Consider the following 21,757-nt stretch of genomic DNA (forward strand, 5'->3'; position numbering starts at 1 on the left):
ACAGGTACAGAAGTAACCTTTCACTGGACTCCTTCTTGTAACTAGAACAATACTAATGTTTTTGCCCTCCTGAAATGTGTAGGTTCTAATCACACTTTGGACCAGGCGGCTGGGTTTCTGCAGTAGCCAGACTATTCTTAGCGTCTCTGAAACAGATGTCCCATCGCTCACACCCCCTCTAGTGGCAGCCAGCCCTAGAACACCCTGAGCATGCAAAGACTAAAGACAGAAAAACCCCACAAGAACTCGCAAGAATATTTCCATGCTAGGTGTCACAACCCATGCATGGTATAGATTTTACACAATCTTTCAAACATACAATATCCTGGCTTTGGAAACTGGTCACTTTATGCATTAGGCATTTACCTTTTTCCTTTAAATGACCATTTGTACTGCCATATAGTAAACTCAGAAACAAAAACAGTGGGTACCTTGGGAAAAAAAAAATCCACGTTCAGTGAAAAAACAGCAGATAAATAAGTTGTGATATAGTCACATGATGGAATATTGTACAACCACAAAAAATGAATGAACTATAGCTATATACAGCAACACAACTGATCTTTTTAAAAAATGTTTCTAAAATGTTAAAACGCTAGTCCTAGAAGAGTACATAAATATGGTACCATTTTTATATGCCTCAAAAACAAAAACTTTATTTAGGGATACATATATATGCAATTTAAATATATAAATATTCATACTTTGTTTAAATATATAACTATATTTTGTTTGAATATATAAACATACCTTGTTTAGATATTTAGATTTTGTTTAAATATAAATATTTAGATTTTGTTTAAATGTATGAATACTCATATTTCATTTAAATTTAAGTGGGGTTTTTCTGAAAAGAAAATGAATGAGGGGCACAAAATTCAGGACCATGCCTGTTTCTGGCAGGCAGCAGGATGGGGTAGGGGAGGAGCGACTGTATCAGTCCTGACTGGATGATAGGTTCATGTATATTCATTTATTACAATGTTTTACAACTTATGTGTATATTACAAATATCCTTCAATATATTCAATATGGTCACTAACATGTACCTAAGGAACATATATAGGTAGGCCATCAGACAGACAGACAGCCCTGCCCACTGACAGAACCCAGGGATAGGTTGTTGAAAGAAAACACGATGACCTCTTGGATTCCCTCTTGTTCACACTGTCCAAAGACTACAGTTCGGAGCACAAGGATAGGATTCCAATCTTATTCTAGATGATATAAAGAGTTTCCAAATCTTGAAAGATTTTGGGGTTTGCACCTAAGTCACTGGAATATTCATTTGACCCTGTCACTTGTATCTGGAGGCTCAACTTTGAGCTTGCCTCTGAGACTCAGAAAGCAAGAATATAAGAACTTTGATCCTCACCTGGCCTTGGAAATTAATCATTTTTCTTCACCCAATCCTGTGAGACTTTATGTCAAAAGACATTCGGCCTGGCTGGGCCCCACCTGGAATGATGCTGCCATTTCTGAGGTTGGAACCTCTCTGTTGAGCCCTGCTTGTTTCTCTGGACTTTGTCCCTGACCTTTAATTCCTATGACTGGGCCCTGCCAGTCTCTCTCCTTGTAACCAGAGCCTGCCTCTGCACAGAAGCTCAGGAGCCAGAGCCCTGGGCACTCCGGTGATCTAAATGCTGGGCGCTGCTGCCTGTGAGTGCTGGGTGTCACCTCCCCATATTCACTCTGCCTGCTGGGACATGCTCCTTTTCATTGAATGTCTTTTGTTTCCCCTTTTGATATAAGAATGTTCATTATAGAAGAAAATGTAGTAAGGGTGAACAAAATCAAGAAAATAAAAAACGCTTATATTCCCCTCACCCTGAGATAACTACATTTTATGTGCCAGCATACAATTGTGATGTACTGCGCATATACCTAACTGTACTTACGTTAATGTTGAGATGCACTCAGGGTGGCTGGCAAAATATTAGAAAAATATTAGGGAAAGTTATAGCTTATAGTCTCTTTTGGAAGGCCAAAAGGTTTTATTGGGACAGGCTGAAGGTAGCCGGCTCAATTATATTTGCATAGGGAAAGACAGAGAGATAAGCAGCTTTCCCGGTGAAGTCTGTTTACCCCACATCCCTTTGTTTCTACTCTGTTTACTCACGGAAACTTTTGTGCTGGATGTCCCTCTCAGAGGGAGATCAAAGGGGTATTACCCATTAATAGTGTTTACTCTGGGCCCCAGAAACTAAAGCTTTTATCATTCATAAAACCACTATTTTAACCATGTTAATTATCCACAAGCGTGCTGACTTAGAACCTCTGTTATAAAATCTTTACTGAACAAAATGTGAGGATGGGATGAGGGTCTTGGTCAATTGGCTGCAGTCCCCTCTGAAAGCAGCCAACGACCATCCCTAGCCCTTCTGAATCACTGAAATGGGTGTGAAAGTGCATTCATTCACCCGTTGTTGAGTCAGGGTCTGCAGGACAGACCTCCGCAGGTGGTGATCAACGTCTCAGGAGGTGACCCCGACGTGACGGAGGTCACAGCTGGTGCCCCATGCGAGACCACACTTTAAATCTACAATTTTTGATAAAAAAAATTAGCAATAAAGGATGACCTTTCACGTCCCTTTATATTCTTCTACATTATGATCTTTATTGGCTACATGATATTCTACTGATCCCATTCACTAGGGATACATACCACCAATAACAAATAAAACAAAACCTACTGGTATAACACAATAGTCACCCTCACACAAGCCCCAGCCTCGGGGCCTTTGCACTCCCAGTTCCTGCTGCCTAGAAGCTCCTCATACAGACATGATCTGCAACCTCACCTCCTTCAAGTTCTTGCTCAAAAATCTTCAGTAATGTCTTTCCTGAGCACCAGATCACAGACTGGACTCTCCCTGGCCCCTCTCCACTCCCTACCCACCTCTCAGTTCACCATCTAACATTATATATTGCAGTAATTATTTTCTGACTCACTCACTAGAACATAAACTCTAGAAGGACAAAGTTGTTTGTCTGTTGATTTGTTGAATTATTGATTTATTTTTATTTTTTGAGACAGAGTCTCACTCTGTCACCCAGGCTGGAGTGCAGTGATGCAATCTTGGCTCCCTGTAACCTCCATCTCCCGGGCTCAACTGATTCTCCTGCCTCAGCCTTTCAAGTACCTGTGACTACAGGCACGGACCACCACACCCGACTAGGTTTTTGTATTTTAACAGAGATGGGGTTTCACCATGTTGGCCAGGCTGGTCTCGAACTCCTGAGCTCAGGCAATCTGCCTACCTCAGTCTCCCAAAGTACTAGGATTACAAGCATGAGCCACCACACCTGGCCTGTTTCACATTTTTTTCCTTTCGAAAATGCTGAGAAGATGATCTGGCAATAAAGGTACTCAATAAACATCTGTTGAAAGGATGGAAAAATGAACAAACACATATGTAATTCTACAAAAAGACTGCAAGAAAATAAACTAAAAATTGGAAAGTGAGTTTAATTTCTAGTTGATGGGTCTCTAAGTGATCTGGGCATTCTTCTGTGTAGTTTCCTTTATTTTTGATTTCCTAAATTAGCACTGTATTACCTTTACAATTAGGGGAAAAATTAAAGTTATTTTATAAATGCTACTCGGCAAATATGACTACAAGTAACAGTGTTTGGAGACTATAAATAAATAAATAATAGGGAAATAGACTTCTAACCACCTGCAAAATCTTAATTTATATTCATATAACTGCAACACAGGACAGGGTGAGTTATGAGAAATGTTAACTACTAATCATTTTTTCTTTTATAATTTAAATGTATTGAAGCAAATATCTTATTAGGTAACAATTATTCTAGCCTAGTTATTTTACATATTTATAAATGAACTTCACTCATTTCAATTCCATAAGTCAGGATCTGCTAACTCATCAAACCTAGTAAGCTTGGAGTTATGAGAATCTGAAAACATTGATAAAGCCATCAGAGTTTTTCCTTTCATTTGTTATCAAGCAGCTGTGCAGACCCAAGGCACTGCCACAGGAAACATTGTTAATTAAGCAAGGATGAAGTTGCCCCAAAATAATGAAAAATGGGTGATTGTCATAAAATTACATTAACTTAAAGGAATGTCAAAAACAATCCTAAACAACAAAAATTATAAATTATAAGAAAATACAACGTTGAGTGCCTTTTGCTTAGGGAGTCCTGAGTACTACGCCATTTATGAGCTGCCTAATGTCCACTGCTGCCAGACCCACAAAATCCTGGATCCCCTCATTTTCTATGTTTTGACTTGACAAATCTGAACTTAAGGAGAACATGTTACCTGGGGAAGGAACATGCAATCAGGAACAGGTCTGAAGATGTATCACCCTTGTCAATGGAGCAACTAGAATATTACATGTACTGTTTGTTTCATTTTCTTTCTTTTGAGATGGAGTCTTGCTCTGACACCCAGGCTGGAGTACAGTGGCACCATCTTGACTCACTGCAACCTCCACCTCCCAGGCTCAAGTGATTCTCCTGCCTCCCAAGTAGCTGGAAATACAGGTGCCCACCACCATGCCCGGAAAATTTTTATATTTTTAGTAGAGAAAGGGTTTCACCATGTTGTCCAGGCTGGTCTTGAACTCCTAACCTCAGGTGATCTGCCCACCTCAGCCTCCCACAGTGCTGGGATTACAGGTGTGAGCCACTGCACCTGGCCATCATTTTATTTTTAATGCCTCAAGAAATATATCCGTTGCTGTCCTAAAGATCCACATCAATTTCCTAGAAGGCTCTTCCCTTGAACTTACATTGTAGGCATGTACTTACTTGAGTTAGACAGACTCTTCAGAGAAAAGCGTGGCCCTTACGTGTTCAGCATGAGACTTTTTAAAAAACTCATAATTTTTTATGTAGGTAAACCACTGATGGTGAGAAATAATAACTACAGTTCTCCATATTCTTTTTTTCCAAAACAGCTCGAAAACCCATTTCCATCCCCTTGTTTCACACTTGTCTTCAATGGAACTAATTTTCAATGCACAACTTTAAAAAAGTAACCACAGATTGGAAACTCCATGTAGAACTTGCAGAAACTTTCAGACCAGATCCCAGCAGCGCTGGCTAAGGCATGCTATCAGTCAATGAATAGATCCGTTCTTTCTTCTGAGAGAGGAAGAAAAGGGCTTTGACTCTCCATTGTGCAATATATGACTGCAGAATTGTGCTCAATTATTATTTTTGAAAAGAGGAATAAAAGGCCTATTCGGGTTTTGATTTTGGCAGGGTACAGACTGTAAGACTGGCGCTTAGTTCCCAGGCTTGCCTAGGCCTCGGCAGCCTAAGATTGACCCAAGCACAGATACGCTTACGCATAATGCATATGTTTCAGCATATTCTGAATTTAACTGATTCTTTTGAGGGATGATTTTTCCTTTAATCTAATTGCTATGGTTTGAACGTCCCCTGCAAAACTCATGTTGAAATTTAATTGCCATCATGATGATATTAAGATGTGATTAAGACATGGGGGCTCTGCCTTCATGAATGGATTAATGTTTTTACAGCAGGAGTCGGTTAGTTATCACGACAACGGGCTTGTTATCAAAGTGAATTTGAGAAAAAAACAAAAAAAGAAAGAAAAAACAAAAATTAAAAAAAGAAATTGAAAATAAATAAGAAAAAAAAGTAATGAAAAAAATAAAAGTGAGTTTGAGCTGAGCGTGATGGTGCATGGCTGCAGTCGTAGCTACTCAGGGAGCTAAGGCAGGAAGACTGCTTGAGCCCAGGAGTTTGACACTAGAGTAAACTATGATTGCACCACTGCACTCCAGCTTGGGTGACAGAGCAAGACTCTATCTCTTAAAAAAATAAAACAAACAACAACAAAGAGAGTTTGGCCCTTTCTTGCTCTCTCAGGTTCTCCTGCCCTTCCATCTTCACCATGAGATGATACAGCAAGAAGGTTCTCAACAGATGCCGGCCCCCTGACCTTGGATTTCTCAGCCTTCAGAAGGATAAGCAATAAATTTATTTCCTTTATACATTGCCCAGTCTCAGATAATCTGTTATAGTAACACGAAACAGACTAAGACACCAATGTATCTGTCACAGCAAGATTTTCTTTTAAAACTCATAGAGATGTGGCTCTTTGTCTATAGTTGTGACTGAACACAAAACTAAAAAATATAGCTTTCAAATACGATGTCTTATTAACAAGGTTCAAGTCTTACTGTACAAGTTACAGGGTACAGGCACGAGATTATGAAGTGCAAGTTAGAAGGTGACTTTAAGACACATTAGAACAAATTCAAACTGTGAAGTCCAGTAGTTTCAACACATGAATGTCAGAATTACTGTTACACTTAGCGTGGTGAGAGATCAAACCTCTTAAGCTATCAGGTAAATATTTAATGCTTTTTATTTGGGAATTCCAGGCAAGTTTGATATAAATAAAAATATGAGTCATATATAGAAAAAATGCATTTTTCTCACTAAGTTCCATTCATCAGAAGAGACAATCTGGCAAACACTAGATGACTTTTTACTTTTAAAATTGACATATGTTGTGCTCAAGAATTTAATGTGTTAGACATGTTGTGCTCAAGAATTTAATGTGTTAGACATCTCTGATTTAAGTGCTCCAATTTGTTCTGGGCCTATAAGCTGGGTGAATATCAAGGACTTGGGTTTTATAACCAAAGATTCTTCCTTTCACCTTTCCACCTTTAACCTGCCTCACCCCCGCCCCATCCCCTGCCACTTGAAAGCGTAGAACCAGCTAGAGCATTTTCACTGGCAGTTATCTGGAAGCCCACAAAACAAAAGAGCTTTTCACTGCAAGAATCAGGACCATACAACTGCTTCCCCCTGAGAGTTTGAGAGGGAAAAAGTCTGAGGACTCCCACGATCTGACCAAGCTAGAGGCAAAAAACCTCACGACTCCCTTGCTAATCCCTGCTGGCTCTAGAAAGACTGACCCTGTGAAATCTGTGCTCCGCCTCTGAAGAAAGGGACAATAAATCCCTCAAATTGCACCGTCACACACATCATATACGTACATCATACATCATACAGGCTGTACGGGATACTTGCAACCGTTCACTTGTACCTCCCACTAAGCAGAGGAAAAACTGATGCCCAAAGAGAAGTGAAGTCGGCAGGAGCATGAGCTGTAGGGTTGGGACCAGGACGAAAGTCAGTTGTACCTGGATATACACCTAGGCAATTCTAGAATGAACGAAACCCTTCCTATAAATGGTATTTCCATAGCCTGCCTTCTCTGGGGCATGTGAGCACTTTCCCAAAGGAGAGAAAGCCTTTGTTAGGACTTTTTTCCAACAAAAGCCCTAAAATAGATAGCGACTCAGTCTCTGACCAAACCTAACAGTTAGCAAAGTATGTCCTTTGGTTCTGCCGTGCTAATATTTTTGCCAAATAATCATTAGATGCTCAAACACCTTCTGAATTAAGAGAAAGCACACAGCAGAAATTCTCACATGCACATTTTAGATGCATTAGAAGGGTTGTGGGTGCAGGAAAGAAGGGGAGATAGTACCTTGACCAGTCAAACTGATTATCAGTAAATCTGAAAGAACTCTGAGTCAAAGAGCATGGAATCCTTTTTTAAACCCTTTGAAACTGCACTAGCTCCACTTGTCTCATCTTTCCCCAACCTCCATTAGAGAGAAAGCATCAATTTCCTTGCCTGACAAATGAGGTAACCCAGGCATAGAAAGCTTAAGATGCTTACCCAAGGCAGCCCAGAATATCTGTGGCGGGCAGGACTAGGACATGGGTCCTAACAGCCAGCCCCAAGGTGGGCACAGGCCTAGACCCCACCTGCCTTAAGGGTGCCATCATCGGCAAAGATCCAAATCCCTGGCTCTGTTCTCATCAACAGCTTTCAAATCTTAACTCAAGTTTCCCCAGCAGCCTTCAGATCTTAATTCAGTTTCCCCAATAGATTCTCCTGCTTAAGAAAACCAACTGGGAGATGCCTGACGCACACTACTTCAACCATAACACATGTTGATGGCTTGTACCCTTGACAGGATGAAGGAAATGACACTTTACCGCTGAGATTTGTCTCCCAAAAACACATACCCTCAATCTAATCATGAGAAAAACACCAGACAAATTTCAAGAGGGGCATCAATGACTAGTACTCCTCAAAACTGCCCCTATCAACCAAAACTAGAGAAGTCTCAAAAACTGGCACAGCTAAGAGGAGTTTAAAGAGATATGACAAATAAATGCAGTGTGGGATACTAGACGGGATCCTGGAACACAAAAGTGACATCAGCTAAGAACTAAGGAAATCAGAATAAAGCATGGACTTTAGTTAATAAGAATGAATGCGCTATTGCTTTGTTAATTGTAACAAATGTACCACACCAATGTAGGATGCTATTAATGGGGGAAACTGTTTCCAGGGTTAGGGGAGTATATGGAAAGTCTTTACTGTCTTCTCAATCTTCTGTAAATCTAAAACTGTTTTTAAAAATGTGCTGTGCCTGGTTCAAGTATAGTGGAACCCATCAGTAGTAATGTGTAGTAGTTACGACTTGTTGACATTTCCATTATAAACTTTAATTTTGAATTGTTTATGCATTATAACTGTGGATTTGTACTGTATTGGGCTGAAAGTTGACAGCATTTCAGCCACCATTTGTGAATTTTTATATGGATTCATTATGTATATCAGAATCTTGCTTTTAAAATAAAAGCATGGAAAAAAAAATAATGCCTGTGTGAGAGAACCAATTAATGCAAGATTCAAACCCACTGATGGATTAGCGGAGCTCGATCCATCTCACTCATATTTAAAATCTATGTCTTAGAGGTTTAGATAGCAGGAATCACTCCTCAGAGCCTAGATACTAGATGTAGGAACAAAGTAAATGTCTTTATTTTATGTTATTTTTAAGACAAGGCCTCACTCTGCTGCCCAGGCTGGGGTGCAGTAGTGTGATCTCAGCTCACTGCAACCTCTGCTTCCTGGGTTCAAGTGATTCTCCCACCTCAGCCTCCAAAGTAGCTCAAATTACTGGCATGCGACACCATGCCCAGCTAATTTTTATGTTTACTGTAGAGTCAGGGTCTCCCTACATTGCCCAGGCTGGTCTCAAATTCCTGGGCTCAAGCGATCTGCCCACCTTGGCCTCCCAAATTTCTGGGATTACAGATGTAAACCACCACACCTGGCCCATAAATGTCTTTAACATACATGGATCTGGCAAACAAAAATGAGAGCCATGCTCACCCTATCCCAGTTCCGCTTATCAAATTATTAATTCCTAAATTAACCAATTAATTTACGAAGATGATCTGTGTGGGTAAAATGTATTTATATTACTAGATAGAAATGTTTTTCTATTGAAAAGTTTTTTTAAATTAATCTTTATTTCTATCCATAAAGCCTAAAAATAGAAATCTTTTTTTCATGTATTTCAAACCTTACTTGTTGGGTGAATTAAAATACTGGAAAAGAAAAGAGGAAGCTTTTGTTAAATGAGTCATTGTACATATTTTATCATGATTGTAGAAATTATGTCATCATATCCATTAGACAAGATACCTTAAATTTGTTTCCAATTACACAAATTATTTTATTACATGGATACAAACTTTTCTGTTATTCATTTTTAAAAGAAATCTAAACATAAGCAGTATTTATCTTCTCTAGACTGCTGGGTCAGAAATGTATTTTCTGCTTAGGAATCAGATTTTAAATTCTCAGTTTGCTTTTCATTCTCTTCTTTATCCTCCTCTTTACTACTGATAAAACCCTATCAGTAAAGAAAATTATTGCCTGTGCACAACTTCAATTTAAAATAATTCTAGAAACTCATACTGAACAAACTGTGTATGAAATCCCTTGTCTCCATACATGTCTTTTACTGGTTTCCAACATTATAATGCATAACGCAGATCCAATTTCCAGCTGAGACATTCTCTTACAGTTTTTGACTTAAATGCTTTCCCTAAAAGATGACAATGTAGAAAAAGCAGGTGAAGCATGGAAGCAGATAGACAGTAAAACCCAAAATATATTTTAATCAATTGCAAACACATGGCTGTTTCCCTATCTCATAAGAGTAATCTAGAGTTCTATCTTGACATTCCAACAAGTTTCTATAAAATAGAAAGAGAACCGTAACCTGCCTGTGCACAGCACACAGATCAGAGCACGGGGCAAGACCAGTGCCTGCCAGAACCTGCGCCAGCTCCTCCCTGGGGCCAGCCCAACCCTCCCAGGCCACCCCCCACCTCCGCGAGAAGCACCAAGGATCACGTTTCTCTCCTTATACCCAGTGTCACCTTCTCTCTTGGCAAGTCTGCATTCTGCCCATGAATATTTGGGATTTGAAATGAAGAAACAAGAAAGCAGTTTTAAATTGATCATGAAATGAACCTTTAAAGCTGAAATAAGCCTTATTTCCATAAGCACAGCTTCCAAAGGTGCATTATATAAAATACCAGGTGATTTTTTTTTTTCAGAAAGAATTTTGTTCTAGTCACCCAGGCTGGAGTGCAATGGTGTGATCTTGGTTCACCGCAACCTCTGCCTCCCCAGTTCAAGTGATTCTCCTGCCTCGGCCTCCCAAGTAGCTGGGATTACAGGCATGTGCCACCATACTTGGCTAATTTTGTATTTTTAATAGAGACAGGGTTTCTCCATATTGGTCAGGCTAGTCTCGAGCTCCCGACCTCAGGTGATCCACCCGCCTCGGTCTCCCAAAGTGCTGAGATTACAGACATGAGCCACCACACCCAGCCTGGGTGATTTTTTTTTATAAGATTTTTCAAGGCATTATTTTGTCCTCCTTTCACACAATTCATTTCGTCATGTCCAGTTGTATACATGTCAGGCTCCTCAGCCATCCTTTTTAAGTAATACAAATATATTTTAAGGCAGAAATTTAAAAAATCAATTCCTACAAAAATTCATTTTACTGCAATATTCTCCCCATACTCCACTCATTTTTCTGCCTCTCACACACCCAGCTGGTGGAGTGCACTGTGGTCCCCTCAATCAACTGCCCCAGCCCTTTCCTTGTCCATTTGGAATCAGCCTCTTTACCATAGAATGAATGAATGGTGGACGTTACATAAAAAGAGCTGATGTTTGCCTTGGGCTGGGCAAGGATCCCAGTGGTGGTCAGCATCTCTTGCACCCTCACAGCCTCTCATCCCGTCTCTGTGTTCCCCCTGCCCCACAGTGCTCTGAACTGACAGCATGGCTAACCCTCAAGAACATTCCAGAAGCCTTCTCCAACTGAGTGCAGCCCTGTTCTCCCAACACAGCAGTTTTGTTCACATCCAAAAAATGAAGTCTGAACGGAAATCCCAAAAGAAAATGCCTTCCTCCCTCCCCTCCCTTCTAAATCCTCACACATTACAATTCTCATAAATTCATGTTGCCCGTATCATAGCAAGATACACACCACTTCCTAGAGTGAGCCTCAATTTTATCCTTGGCCTCCATGTAACTTCTTTATTTTCCCACTCTGGTAAATTATTCCTGGATTTAGATTCCTGTCACTAAAATTCTATTTCAGAGCTACATCTTGGTGGCTCAGTTCCCTCCCTCACCCTCCCTCCATGAAGCGCAAATGGAAGGAAAGTTCCCTACCTTTCACTGAGGCTTCTCCACAACTGTGCACCTGCAACAGAGAAGCAGAATGTGAAACTTAACAGAGGAATTTTCTCCTGAAAGATGTCTCAACTTAGAACTCACCCAAGCTATTTAAAGTGGAATGCTCGGGCCGGGCGCGGTGGCTCACGCCTGTAATCCCAGCACTTTGGGAGGCCGAGGCGGGTGGATCACGAGGTCAAGAGATCGAGACCATCCTGGTCAACATGGTGAAACCCCGTCTCTACTAAAAATACAAAAAATTAGCTGCGCATGGTGGCACGTGCCTGTAATCCCAGCTACTCAGGAGGCTGAGGCAGGAGAATTGCCTGAACCCAGGAGGCGGAGGTTACGGTGAGCCGAGATCGCGCCATTGCACTCCAGCCTGGGTAACAAGAGCGAAACTCCGACTCAAAAAAATAAAAAATAAAGTGGAATGCTCAGATCTTTAACACGCAGGACACCATCATGTCATACAGTGCACACTTCTGGCACCATGTTGCCACAAATTTAGGCAATTTGTCCACATATATTTATTGAGACCCCTCTACATGTAAAACACTTGGGTGGGTACTGTGGGAGACAGGATACTCTATAATACATGGACCCTGCCTCAGGGACTTCATTGTCCCCTGGGGCAGATAAAATATGCACCCAAGTAAATATGAACCAAGATAGGCAGTATAGGAACTAACTACACAAGAGGGAGGCTCATGCCATTTGAGTTCAGGGAAGACAGAAAATGCAGCTGCTCAAAAAGTGCCAGTAGTAGAAGTGGCATCTAAGGTGAGTCTTGACATGGTGCTGACAAAAGAGAACTGTTATTTGAAAACAGGAGATTTTTATCTATTCGTTCTTTAGATGTTTTGACTTTTATATAGGTGCAAATGAAATGAACAGAAAATACACACACGCACACACACACATATACATATTCACACCTAGATCTAATTTACTTTCTTAATTTTCCAATGAACACCTTTATTTGACTATATCTTGATATTATACTCCCAGCTACCAGCTTTAATGCAGTTCACTATAAGAAATGACCATGAGGAAGCTTCTGCATTTTCCATCTAACAAAAAGCCAAAGGTGGCCGGGCGCGGTGGCTCATGCTTGTAATCCCAGCACTTTGGGAGGCTGAGGCAGGCAGATCACCTGAAGTCAGGAGTTCAAGAATAGCCTGACCAACATGGAGAAACCCCATCTCTACTAAAAATACAAAAAAAATTAGCCAAGTGTGGTGGTGTGCGCTTGTAATCCCTGTAATCCTACTCAGGAAGGCTGAGGCAGGAAAATCACTTGAGCCCAGGAGACGGGGGTTGCAGTGAGCTGAGATCGTGTCATTGCACTCCAGCCTGGGCAACAAGAGGGAAACTCCATCTCAAAAAAAAAAAAAAAGCCAAAGGTGTTGTCTGTTATGTTTTTCAATATCTCCTATCAAAGATCTGTGGGATAAATCCTTCTTAACCTTTACTTCCAGAAATAAGTTTCTCGAAATTGTTTGCTTCACTTTTTTTTTCAGATAATTAGAATTGCGTGATTCATCTGGTTTCCCTTTTTGCCTTGGCTGCCAGTAAGCATGAGGATAAATCTATTGCTCAATCAATGGTTACCATGGTTACCATGTCAGATTCTTGCTCCTCTTCTAGACCTCTTTTGAACAGTTTTGTGCTTATGTTTCAAATAAGCTTCTTCAAACTTGCTGGAGGAAGGTGGCACATGAAAACAAATTGAGAACTCGAACCCAGAGGACTGTGAGCAATAGTGAGGTCTCAACTAAAGTTGGAAAGTTGGAGAGCATCAACTCAGCTTGTCATTTGACATTTCTCTAACAACCCTGGAGCCAAGAGTGGAGAAAGTAGATAATGGTATAGGATGGGCATTGGCTTGTTTGTTTCATTATTTAAAAAGTAAAGAAATGGGTATGGCTGATGGATTAAGGAAACAAGGACCTTTAGAATGGTAAGGACAGGCTGGGCGCAGTGGCTCACGCCTATAATCCCAGCACTTTGGGAGGCCGAGGCAGGTGGATCACGAGGTCAAGAGATCGAGACCATCCTGGTCAACAAGGTGAAACTCCGTCTCTACTAAAAATACAAAAATTAGCTGGGCATGGTGGCACATGCCTGTAGTCCCAGCTACTCAGGAGGCTGAGGCAGGAGAATTGCCTGAACCCAGGAGGCGGAGGTTGCGGTGAGCCGAGATTGCGCCATTGCACTCCAGCCTGGGTAACAAGAGCGAAATTCCATCTCAAAAAAAAAAAAGAACAGTAAGGACAGCATCTCTGTAATCATTGAGCATGGACCAGGAGAGAGCTGAGTAGAGGGAGGAAATCAGTCTAAAGACAGGGCTGAGGAATAGTACAAGTGGCAAGAGACCTAGCAGGGAAAGAGTCCATCCAAGAGTCAAAGAGCTAGTTCACCAGGCACAAGAGGCCAGTGAGGAATGAAGAGAGGGTGCGCTGAGAACTCACTCTCAGACTCTGCAGGTCTTGCAGACACGGTGCTTCCAAAGGCCAAGATCAAAGATGAGGCTACCTGATAGGCAACCAAATCCAGGCTGTCCGACAAGCTATCAGAGTACAAGTTGGAATGACAGAGAATGGGGAGTGCAGGAAGGACTACAGTTCATGGGCCACAATCCTTACCGAGACCACAGTTGATAGCAACCAGGGTGCTGAGGCCAGGCATCAATGGACAGTGTAGGTTTCACAGGAAGGAAAGTATAAAGCAGCAGTGGTTGCAGATGCTCCACAGGTAGCTGTGGGGAGCCACAGGGCCACCCACTGAGCCCTCCTCCCACAGAACAGGGCAGTAGCTAGAGATCTTCAAGAGAGCTGGCGGCCAGGCACACTGGCTCACACCCGTAATCCCAGTGCTTTGGGAGGCCAAAGTGGGAAGATCGCTTGAGGCCAGGAGTTGAGCTCAGCCTGGGCAACAAAGCAGGACCCCATCTCTATAAAAACTTAAAAAAGAAAATTAGCCAAGTGTGGTGGCATGCACCTGTAGTCCTAGCTACTCGGGAGTCTGAGGTGGGAGGATCACTTGACCCAGCAGCTCGAGGCTGCAGTAAGCTACGATCACACCACTGTACTCCAGCCTGAACAGCAGAGTGAGACCCAAATTCTATTAAAAAAAAAAAAAAAAGAAAGAAAGAAAGAAAAGAAAGCTGGGGGCAGAAATGACCAGTTCTACCACAATGAGAGAGAAAGAAGCTAGTCAAGGAAAAGTTTCAGGATGCAGGAGGAGTTTTCCAGGCCACAGAAGAGTTCCCCAGAACTCGGACAAAGCAATGCAGGGAAGCACACACTCAAGGTACACAACAAGGAGAGAGAAAGAGGGAGAGAGAGAAATCCATCACAGCGAGAGGATGTTCACCGGCAATACAAAATAGGCATGGGCTCCCATAGTTTTCACAAAGATTCACTCTCAAGAAGGTATCACTGCTTTTTTTTTTTTTTTTTTTTTTTTTTCAGACAGAGTCTTGCTCTGTCACCCAGGCTGGAGTACAATGGTATGATCTCTGCTCACTGCAACCTCTGCCTCCCGGGTTCAAGTGATTCTCCTGCCTCAGCCTCCTGAGTAACTGGGATTACAGGTGCCCACCACCACACCTGGTTAATTTTTGTATTTTTGGTAGAGATGAAGTTTCACCATGTTGGCCAGGCTGGCCTTGAACTCCTGACCCCAAGTGATCTGCCCGCCTTGGCCTCCCAAAGCGCTGGGATTACAGGCATGAGCCACCGCATTTGGCCTGGTCCATCTATTTCGTATTAAGCACCTAAGATGGTATCAAAGATAACAACTGGGAGTTGTCAAAGTCATAGAAGCAGAAAGTAGAATGGTGGCTGCCAGGGGCTGGAGGAAGGGGGCATGGGGGACGGGGGATTTGGCTATTCCATGGGAACAGAGTTGCAGTCATCAAAGATGAAAACGTGCTGGGCATCTGCCGTACAACAACGTGCACAGGTAACAATACTGTACACTTAAAAATTCATGAGAGAATCAAACAAAAATAATAACTGGGGGAAGGATACAATTAAACTCAAACTCTCAACAATAAAATTTCATACTTTTAGCGAGAACACATGGGAAGCAGAGAACTTGGAAAAGACGGAAGGGGAGAGCACAGCTGACTTGGTTGTCCTTTCGTTGCCACTGCCGTTGCTGTAAGCCGGGGCATCTAACAAGAGCAGCCGGCAGCTCTGATTGAAGCCATGGAGTTACCGTAACGGCATCTGGATCTAATGTGAAGCCAAACTGTCCCCTGCAGAGACTGATTCACCACAGCAGTGCCCTGCGCTAGGAGGCCTGCGGGATGGGGCTGCTGCCAACTATTCACAGGGCTCCCCAATGGGCCTTTGTCCTAAGAGACTCTACTGAAGGAGGATGAAGCTGGCACCAGGGCTTCTTCAGCACAGGCTACAGAGCTCTAGGAAGACAGAGGAATCTTTTCTATTTTTTTATTTTTCATGCAGTAGAAATGCTACACTTAGGGCAATGTCATCCGGTGAAGACTCAAAGCCTGGCCTTGGGCAAAAACCTGATGTACAGGACTGAGGGGAGGCTCTAGCTGGACAGAGGCCAGCTGGGACTGCTTCCCCAAGGGGAGCCCAGCACCCAGAATGGGCATCGGCACAGAAAAGAGCTCAACATGGACTGACCCAGGAATGCATAAACCCCATATGGCCCTGATGATATGTCAGCTGGGCAAAGTAGACGGCTACTGTGCCGAAGTCACTTCTATTTGATGCGTTGATTGCCCTCTTACAAAGCCCTGTGGTATGAGGATGGTTTCTGCCATTTTACAGGACAGAGACGTTCAGATGGTACAGGAGGCTGACTCATAGCTCACAAAGATATCAAGTCGCAATCCCTGGAATCTGTGATTGTCACTTAATATGGACAAAGGGTCTCTGCTGATAGGATTAGGTCAACAAATGTGAGATGAGAAAATCATACTGAATTATCTAGGTAGGCCCCAAATGCAATCACAAGTGTAATGACAAAAGGAAGATGGAAAGATTTGACATAGACAGAAGAGAAGGTCAGGTGACTGTGAAAGCAGAGACTGCAGTGATGCAGCTGCCAACCATGGAATTCTGCAACCCCCAGGAGCTGCAAGAGGCAAGGAACGGATCCTTCTCCAGGGACTCCAGAGGGAGTGCAGCCCTGCCAACACTTTGATTTGGGCCCAGTGACATTGACTTTGGACTTCCATCCTTTAGAACTTTAAGAGAAGACGTTTCTGCTGTTATGACACATCAAGATTGTGGTAATTTATTACAACAGCCACAGAAACAAATGCAGTCTATCATGGGGCTTCTCCACAGGCAGGGAATGGAATCAACTAGTTCAAAGATGAGACTCTTTAGGCTGGCGTTCTTTCAACTCTACCACCTTAATTGTTTTTCAAGGACTGAATCCTTGAAAGGTAAAGGTTTCCTGCAATTTGTGAGTAAGAAATTTCCACATCTGCATGAATATCAAGCCCATGAATTGACAGTGGAAACGATCTGTGTGTGAAGGGCCTGGAGAGAGAAAAGGACAGCTGTAAAGTCTTCCAGCTTTATCTTTGGCCTTCCACACATGTCTATTCCTTGTAACTTGTGCCCAGACTAGGGCCAAATCTGATGCACGATGAAACATTAAGATGCTCAGCTTGCTTCCTGAATCCATGTTTAGCTTACTCTACCAAGCTAAAATGGTTGCAGATAAAATTTACGATTGGCTTTATCTCCGAGATTTCCCTGAAGGAGTTCCTAAAGGGTGAAAATATTACAAAGTCTAGTCAGGAAAAACGGGCTCTCCTCTGTCAGATATGAATCAAGGCAGATAAATAAGGATCGCCACGGACTGATCCACCGACCAACTCTGGCATGAAACCCTAATGCGAGGAGATGCCCCACCTCCAGGCGGCCTTGATACATGCGTAAGTATCAGAACAAGTGCCTGCTTGGGCTGAAACTGGGGAGTTAGGTGTCTGTTCCCTGAAACACAAAAAAGGAAAGTGACGATGGAGAGAGAGGGAAAAAGGGGAGAGAAGGAAGAGTGCGTTGAAGAATATAGCTAAAATCCACAGATTCGTGGAAGGCACAAAGTGAACAAAACCAAATTTGTTTGCCTTCCCAGAATCCTGAGAATGAAGTATCTTCAAACCTGAAAACACACGAATGTAAAACAATCTAAAGATGTCTTACACGATGATTTGCTTTAAAAACTGTAGAGACTTAAAACATAACTGTATTTTAAGCAGATCCCTAGAACACCATGATAGTAAACCCGTACCAGCTTACATCCCTGCTTTCTAGCTGCCATCAGGGAGGAGATGGGTGCCTCCCATGGGGCAGGCCTCGATAACCCTGCCAGGAATATAATCCAGGCAGTTCTCTGAGCATCAGCCCACTCAGACCTCTACCAAAAGTGTCCCTCCACATGGGGTGCATTTAGTGAAATTAAATGCATCTTTTGTAACCTCCTCGTGGCTATTTCTGATAAAATCTATCTTATTATTACATTTAGGTTTATGGGGCTTAATTATTCCCAGGAGGGCTTTTTCCAAGTTTATAAAAACTAGCTCAAACATTGGTAAAAGAGGCCCCTCCAAATATGCAAAAGGCTTGAGTCAGATTTGTAATGCAATTAAATTACTCAAAAAGCACCCCAGACAAAAATTTTTTTAAAACCAAGCTCTTGCTCTTAAACTTAATGTTAAAATTAATTCATGTTTCATTATCAACTCATTTTTTTAAATTTATTTAACCATCACTTGTTTTTAAACTCTGAATTAGTTGCTTTTCTTCACTGAGGCAGAGAAAATTTTTACATAAACTAGTCCATTTTCCAGTGGCCCAGTTTCATCACGTGAGATGTAATAAATATTTAACTGTTATCCTCACTGAGGCCTACTTAAATACCAAAGTGGTATTTAAAATAGCTCTTAAGGCCAAGAGAAAAACCAGCACACACAAACCTTTTGCCCAGAAGCAGTAGCTATAAAGACAACATCAACTCAATAAATTATCATATTGAAAACAGCTAAGTCAAAGCCTTATCTGCTCCTGTTCAAAGGATGAATTAGTTAATATGCCTACACAAATATCAGAAATGCAGGGTCTAGAAAATTAAATACCATATAAATAAAATGTGAGTTTCCTTACCTCTTGTTCTAGACAAAACCATATCCTTTATTATTTGCATAATAACACGCCCAAGTATCATGACTGAAATCAGATGATATACTCTCCATGGAGTCAATGCAAGGAACCTGCAACAGCAAAACACAAATCAGTATTTCAGCTTGAGGACTTTTAACCTTTTTAATATTAGGTTCACCTCCTGCCACAGAAACAAAAAGTGCATTCAATAATGATTTCGCTTTTTTTTTTTTCCTTGAGACAGAGTCTCACGCTGTTGCTCAGGCTGGAGTGCAGTGGCACGATCTTGGCTCACCGCAAACTCCGCCTCCAAGGTTCAAGTGATTCTCCCGCCTCAACTTTGCAAGTAGCTGGGATTATAGGCGTGTGCCACCATACCTGGCTAATTTTTGTATTTTTAGTAGAGACAGTGTTTCACCATGTTGGCCAGACTGATCATGAACTCCTGGCCTCCAGTGATCCACCTACCTCAGCCTCCCGAAGTGTTGTGATTACAGGCATGAGCCACAGCACCCGGCATGATTTCACTTTTTGAAATCACCCCATGTGACTGCATGAAAGTTATTTAATAGGGATCAAAGTCAGAAAATAGAAGTGTCTAAGCCTGTGCACTTTTATGCTAAGCTTTCTGCTCTACCCTCTAATTTGGGCAGAGGATTTGCTGTCTCAGGGATGGACCAAAATATTGCTCCCAAAATGCAAGACAAGACGGTGAGTAAAGGGCTGCTCTAACAAACATGAAGGGGCTGCACCACTGAGGCCCTTTACTCACCATCCTGTCTTGTATTTTCATTTACGTAATCCCAGCACTCTGGGAGGCTGAGGCAGGCAGATCACCAGGTCAAGAGATTGAGACCATCCTGGCCAACATAGTGAAACCCTGTCTCTACTAAAAATACAAAAATTAGCTGGGCATGGTGGTACATGCCTGTAGTCCCAGCTCCTTGGGAAGCTGAGGCAGAAGAATCGCTTGAACCTGGGAGGTGGAGGTTGCAGTGAGCTGAGATCACACCACTGCACTCCAGCCTGGCGACAGAGCAAGACTCCATCTCAAAAAAAAAAAAAAAATCAGCAGTTATTAAAGATCCAGTTTGCTAACTCTTTCTCTTTAAGATCATGTTCCCCTTTTGATACCTGTCTACCTCCTCTCTGGAGGGAAACTAAAAATTCTTGACCATGAGCAGCACACAAACACTGCAGTGCTTTTTTTGGGTTGTGTTTTATAAAGAAGTGAAATGGCAAAGAAGTCACAAGGAGCACTGACCCTTCACATGAGACTAGAGGTCTGTTTACACAAATTAATTAGCCAAGCTGCCAATAAATATTAACTTTGATGGAATCAGAACTCATAGAAAAATTAATTTAATAAATGTTTAAGATTGTTTGCAAGGCTACAAAGAGAAGAAAAGAACACATGAATACTGCCTTCTACGAACTTGCTTTCTCATCAGACAAACACAGGCCAAGCTGACAAAGTCCGATGCAGCCGAGGCTTTGGTGCTGTCACAGAGAGGTGCAGAGAACAAGGAGAGGCACAGAGAGAGGGAGGATGGATTAGCTCCCAAGCAGGGAAGGGTCTTTTTGTGGGTTTTTTTGTTGTTGTTTTTTTTTGGTTTTTGGTTTTTTTTGAGATGGAGTTTTATTTTTGTCACCCAGGCTAGATTGCAGTAACACAATCTCGGCTCACTGCAACCTCTGTCTCATGGGTTCAAGCGATTCTCCTGCTTCAGCCTCCCGAGCAGCTGGGAATATAGGCGTCCACCACCATGCCCAGTTAATTTTTTTCTATTTTTAGTAGAGACTAGGTTTCACTATTTTGGCCAGGCTGGTCTTGAACTCCTGACTTCAGATGATCCACCCACCTCAGCCTCCCAAAGTGTTGGATTACAGGCACACACCACAGTGCCCGGCTGGGAAGGTTTTATAGAAGAAGCACTTGAACTTGGTCTGGGGAGATGGATGCAATTCAGAATGAAAACAGAGGCTTCTCCAATTAGAGAATACAACATGAATAGAAGATCACACTCAGGGAAGGGTGAGGTACGTGTGGCATGTCAAGCAGTCTGGGGTGGCCTCAGCAGGAAGGCAAAGCAAAAGGAGAGGGTGGGAGACTGGCAGAGAGACAAGATTGGGGAGACAGGCTCAGAGAAGACGTGGCAGGCAGAGTGTGGCATTAAGTCCTACACTACAAGCAACAGAGAGAAAGCTAAAGGTTAGAGCACGAAAGTGAAATGACAGGTGATTTAGGGAAACGTCTGAGGGCAACAGAAAGAATGTGATAGGGTAGGGAGGAAGCATGGAATCCAGACCATCTACTGGACGGTCATGCAGTATGTTTGCTGAAAAGCAGATCAACATGAGATGCTGGGTGACGTGGTGGGTAAAGCCCTCCACCAGAAGGTGGGCTACCCAAGCTCTCACTGGTTCGAATGCTGTGTGTATGGCCTGGGCCAGCAAAATGAGCAGGTGAACTAGATCAGTGTTTCTTAAATAACAGTCTGCAACTGCTGCCAGGTTGGCTGCCTGGAAAACTTGTCAAAACGCAGATTCCCAGGCCCCGGGCTCCTCCTCCCAGGCCCCCTGAAACAGGTGGTCTAATTACTAGCATTTGCATCTAATAAATATTTATCGATTGCCTCCATGGCACCAAGCACTGTGCTACCAAAAGGGAATGGCGAATTAGGAGCATTGAAAGATGGAACAGACATAAAAGACGTAAGTAACAGAATTAATAAAATGCTGCAGTTCCTGTCTTTGGCGACAAGAATTTGCTCCTCCACTAAATTTGTCCCTCCACTAAGGAGTCACCGCTTGCTCTGTTTTTGTAGCTCGTTTGTTTTAAGCAAGGTTGTGCTCCGGTGTTTGTTTTGTTTGGAGCCCACCTCCTCACTCTCAGTTCAGGATTCATTCTTACTCTTGTTCATATGCTCTGCGCTCCCAGTTTTCCCCCACCTCACGTTGAAGTGGCAGATTTCATAGCAACCCACAATAAGAAACTCATTTATATCTA

General features: G+C 42.4%; 1 protein-coding gene across 1 annotated transcript in view; it reads right to left on the reverse strand.

Annotated features, from left to right (window-relative positions):
* RETREG1 (reticulophagy regulator 1) overlaps positions 1 to 21,757 on the reverse strand; it is a 143,180-nt gene that overhangs the window by 78,035 nt on the left and 43,388 nt on the right. Inside the window, exons 2-3 of the mRNA XM_064375880.1 lie at positions 18,751 to 18,857; positions 11,588 to 11,618 (exon numbers count right to left, since the gene is read on the reverse strand). Coding sequence (XP_064231950.1) covers positions 11,588 to 11,618; positions 18,751 to 18,857 — 138 coding nt within the window. The remainder of the gene's footprint in view (positions 1 to 11,587; positions 11,619 to 18,750; positions 18,858 to 21,757) is intronic.

This window comes from Aotus nancymaae, unplaced genomic scaffold, assembly GCF_030222135.1.
Source record: "Aotus nancymaae isolate 86718 unplaced genomic scaffold, 86718_ANA_hifiasm-v0.15.2.pri h1tg000014l, whole genome shotgun sequence".
In the NCBI taxonomy this organism is placed as follows: Eukaryota; Metazoa; Chordata; class Mammalia; order Primates; family Aotidae; genus Aotus; species Aotus nancymaae.